Here is a 5,038-nt window from a genome sequence, read left to right on the forward strand (position 1 = left end):
TTCGTGTTATGATATTTTTGGTGATGATCGACATATGTTTATTTTATCAGACTTTTTGCAATACCAGCTACCATGCAATTAGCAGTATTCCTGCTTATTTTAAGACCTTTTGCAGTATCAGTAATTTGCTATTTCCAATTTGGAGATCTTGAAACATTTTGCAGTACCTGCAATTTGTTATTTGCCATTTGCAGATCTTGAGACATCAATAATTTTTGTTATTGATTATATTTCCTATTTATTTTATAAGACTATGCTATGCAAAGAACAGTATTCCTACTTAATTTCTTATTTTACAAAACCTATTTGCAATTTGCATATATTGAAACCATCAGTAATTTTTTATTTCTTATTTTATAAAACCTATTTGCAATTTGCATATATGGAAACTTGTAATTTTTTATTTCTTATTACTTATGATTATGCACTCTACAATTCTGTGACCAGCTGAATGTCAAGCAATTGAACCGCGATTTAAATCCTATTTTTTCAGCAATAAGTACTATACTTTGTCTTTATTTAGTGTAGAGAACCAAGCACTTATTCTACTCATCTATAGAAGGGACAATGGTTGTTTGCCTATGAGGTATAAGGAAATCCTATCAGATGTTTTGTATTTTCGTATGGAATTGAATCATACTCCTGCACACTGTAACATTCATATATATCAACCTGTAGAGGCTTTAATAACACCTGGTATTCTGGTTAGTGATTTTATTGGACCTCATGTGCATATCCTACATGCACAGGATGGACTATTCATATGTTACAGGGTATTATTCTTATTATTTAGGGTGCACATCTTCAGGTGCTCAAGAACGATTACTAGAATAGTCAGTTAATTCTGCAATTTAAAGGATGAAAAAGGAGGTTATAGGAGTCTAGTTTTGGTTCTCATCCACAATGTCACACTAGTCTGCCTGGGCATGCTTCTCATGGTTTAATAGTGACTTGAGGAGTCATAATACCACAGATCACTAAACACGAACAGCTAAGGTAGCCCAAGGACAATAGCCATCTTTACACATTAATTAAAAATAAAGTGGGTCTTTACAAAAAAGATATTATATGTGCACTATCTGGTATTGGGATGGCTGGAACTCAGGAGGATCCTGTTCTTACACGGGCAGTAGAGGATCCTGTTCTTAGATGCCATGGGCTCTTAAAATGATCCTAATGCAGTTTCATTGTTTATTAATATTCCCATTCTTTTTTATATGCTTGACCCTGCAGGAAGGCGAAGCTGTACAGGTTTGACAAGGATGGGAATCAATGGAAGGAGCGTGGTGTAGGAACAGTAAAGTTTCTTAAGCACAAGGATACTACAAAAGTTGGGCTGGTCATGAGGCAATCCAAGACATTGAAAATATGTGCAAACCATTTAAGTATGTAAATTTGTTTGTTTGTTTTTTTTTTGTAATTTCCCCCCTGAGATTGTAATAGCTTATCTTACATCCAAGTTTTAAGAGGCTTTCTGTGCCGAGAATTTGTGTTGATCCTTATTAACTGGATTATATTGTTTTTTTTTTTTTTTGCCTTGCAGTTCATTCCCCAATGTCACTTCAGGAGCACGCAGGTAGTGATAAAACTTGGGTCTGGCATGCAACTGATTTCTCAGATGGGGAACTGAAGGAAGAACTCTTCTGCATTCGTCTTGGCTCTGTAGACAGTGAGCACTGTTCTTAGACTCTTCTAATCCTTGTTATGATCTTTTCTTTCTGTCTTGTATTTTTCTTTGATAAAATCAATGTTTGAGTACCTATATTCTTGGATCATTTCATTGAAGGGTTGATTTTGCATATGTTCTTAGGATGCTTTTGTGTAGATTATAGTGGGTTGGTAAGGGACCCCCCTCCCCAAACACCCTATCAGCATAGTTAAGACTTGAGTTTAGGGTGGCTTTAATTATCTCTGGTAATAGCAAATGATACGGAGGATTGTGCATAACCCACCCCCTTTTTGATTCCAATAAGCAGAGGTGGTCACTATGGTAATCCGATTTCAATTTGTAGTTAGAAAATGGGGTCACAACTTTCCATATTTTTTGTTTTGTTTTGTCTTTTTACGTCAAACAATAGTATATTTATTAGAACCATAGTCAACTAAACAAACAAGAAACAATTTATTTGACAGTGGAAGAAGTGATAGGCTTAGAGCAATTGAATTGTAGGCCATGCTTCTTGACAAATTGATGAACAGATGTCTCCTTACTTGAGATTTAGGTTGGCACCATGGCACCATCCTGTCCATCATTATACACTAATCTTGTCATTATCTTCTTCACTGTGAATGACTGGCTTGTTCCTTGCAAATAGATCTGGGCATAGAGGAGCCAATCCAAGAACAGTAATCTCTAGCACAAGACAATATTAATGATCTAAATACCTAATCCTGAAGCTTGAGTTTGATTTTTCTCTACTGGTTCTGAATCTCTGATTGAGAATCTCCCACTCATCATTATCAAACCTTCTCCTTCATCATTGGCATCAGCTGCACTGCTGAGGTACTTTGGTTGGTTGTCATTGGACTTGAGAGCTTGAAGTTTCAAATGATTATAGTAACAGACAGCCAGAAAAGCCAGTCCACACCCACTCAAGTTTATGACTGTAACCTTTTCATTTATTACAGACAAAGATTATGTTATGAGCAGCCAGTCCTTGACAAGACCAACAACATTCATAGTCAAGGCTGAAGTCTTTCCTATCAGAAGAAACACTGCAAGATTAAGAGCCAAGGCACAAGCAGAAATGTCATGTAATCCAAATCAAAGGAAGAGACCCTGATTATCAGAAATGGGTATTCTACTAAGGCCCAGGGGGTGCTGAGAAAAACAAGGCAACAAGGAGCAACAAAGATGTGATGGGATTCAACTTAATCCCTTTTGATGTTCGTGGAATTTGTATGAGAACCAATTGGGTAGTCTCACATGCAACTGCACTTAACTGGAGAATCACCTCCCATGCATTCATCTTGGCCTCCCCATAAGCTGAAATAGTAACTCCAATGGATATGGCCAACATATTGGCCTCGGGCTCACCTTTATAAGCTTCTTTCTTTAGGGAAACCACAATCAAATACACAGCAATGGGAATTAGAGCTTTCAGCATTTGAAATAATGATACTGAGAGGAAAACATAGGCAGAATTTGAAAACCAGAGACCCAAAGAATACACTTATCAATACTATGGGTTCAACGAGCTTGAAGACTCTTACAATAGCAACAGCCAGTGTTGAGTAGAAGCCCATGTGAATCATGGTGGGACTGATCACACTAAAGTTGTCAAGCAATGGCAACTCCAATGGATATGGCTAACATATTGGCCATGGCCTCACCTTTATAAGATTCTTTCTTCAGGGGAACTGCAATTGAATGCATATCAAATGGGCACAAGAGCTTTCAACATTTGAAATATCGATACTTTGAGAGACATGCACCAAGGGCTGCATCATTTAGGATTTGTACTCAGTTTAGGTGTCATATTCAAGGGGAAGTTGTTATGCTTTCCACCACTTCATAGATTGTTAGAGTGATGAAACAAAAGAGGCTCCCTCTTGAGGCTAGATTATGTCATTCATATCAGCTGTGTTGTTGATGTCCTAGCTCAGCCAGGTCTTGCCAAAACTCTGTTGAGGATCAAAATTTATTATAAACTGAAATGTCTTCACAAGAATTGACCTCATAAAATGCCATAATCACAAGATATGCCATACATGGCTGTGATTATGGCTCTCAAGACCCTTAGAATTTGAGCAATGAGGCTCGCAACATCACTTATGATTATGCACTCTACAATTCTGTGACCAGCTGAATGTCAAGCAATTGAACCGCGATTTAAATCCTATTTTGTCAGCAATAAGTACTATACTTTGTCTTTATTTAGTGTAGAGAACCAAGCACTTATTCTGCTCATCTATAGAAGGTACAATGGTTGTTTGCCTATGAGGTATAAGGAAATCCTATCAGATGTTTTGTATTTTCGTATGGAATTGAATCATACTCCTGCACACTGTAACATTCATATATATCAACCTGTAGAGGCTTTAATAACACCTGGTATTCTGGTTAGTGATTTTATTGGACCTCATGTGCATATCCTACATGCACAGGATGGACTATTCATATGTTACAGGGTATTATTCTTATTATTTAGGGTGCACATCTTCAGGTGCTCAAGAACGATTACTAGAACAGTCAGTTAATTCTGCAATTTAAAGGATGAAAAAGGAGGTTATAGGAGTCTAGTTTTGGTTCTCATCCACAATGTCACACTAGTCTGCCTGGGCATGCTTCTCATGGTTTAATAGTGACTTGAGGAGTCATAATACCACAGATCACTAAACACGAACAGCTAAGGTAGCCCAAGGACAATAGCCATCTTTACACATTAATTAAAAATAAAGTGGGTCTTTACAAAAAAGATATTATATGTGCACTATCTGGTATTGGGATGGCTGGAACTCAGGAGGATCCTGTTCTTACACGGGCAGTAGAGGATCCTGTTCTTAGATGCCATGGGCTCTTAAAATGATCCTAATGCAGTTTCATTGTTTATTAATATTCCCATTCTTTTTTATATGCTTGACCCTGCAGGAAGGCGAAGCTGTACAGGTTTGACAAGGATGGGAATCAATGGAAGGAGCGTGGTGTAGGAACAGTAAAGTTTCTTAAGCACAAGGATACTACAAAGGTTCGGCTGGTCATGAGGCAATCCAAGACATTGAAAATATGTGCAAACCATTTAAGTATGCAAATTTGTTTGTTTGTTTTTTTTTTTGTAATTTCCCCCCTGAGATTGTAATAGCTTATCTTACGTCCAAGTTTTAAGAGGCTTTCTGTGCCGAGAATTTGTGTTGATCCTTATTATCTGGATTATATTGTTTTTTTTTTCTTGCCTTGCAGTTCATTCCCGAATGTCACTTCAGGAGCATGCAGGTAGTGATAAAACTTGGGTCTGGCATGCAACTGATTTCTCAGATGGGGAACTGAAGGAAGAACTCTTCTGCATTCGTCTTGGCTCTGTAGACAGTGAGCACTGTT

General features: G+C 37.5%; 1 protein-coding gene across 1 annotated transcript; it reads left to right on the top strand.

Annotated features, from left to right (window-relative positions):
* Positions 1-957: 957 nt before the first annotated feature.
* On the top strand, positions 958-4,737 carry LOC149266574 (ran-binding protein 1 homolog b-like). Its single transcript, XM_089397001.1, has 3 exons — positions 958-1,385; positions 1,544-1,669; positions 4,592-4,737. Exons 1-3 carry the CDS (start codon positions 1,343-1,345, stop codon positions 4,648-4,650), a joined length of 228 nt encoding a protein of 75 aa, XP_089253127.1. The 5' UTR covers positions 958-1,342; the 3' UTR covers positions 4,651-4,737.
* The last annotated feature ends 301 nt before the right edge of the window (positions 4,738-5,038 follow it).

This window comes from Pinus tabuliformis, chromosome 6 (assembly GCF_031772625.1).
Source record: "Pinus tabuliformis cultivar Carrire ecotype Pingquan chromosome 6, CPIR1, whole genome shotgun sequence".
Taxonomy (NCBI): Eukaryota; Viridiplantae; Streptophyta; class Pinopsida; order Pinales; family Pinaceae; genus Pinus; species Pinus tabuliformis.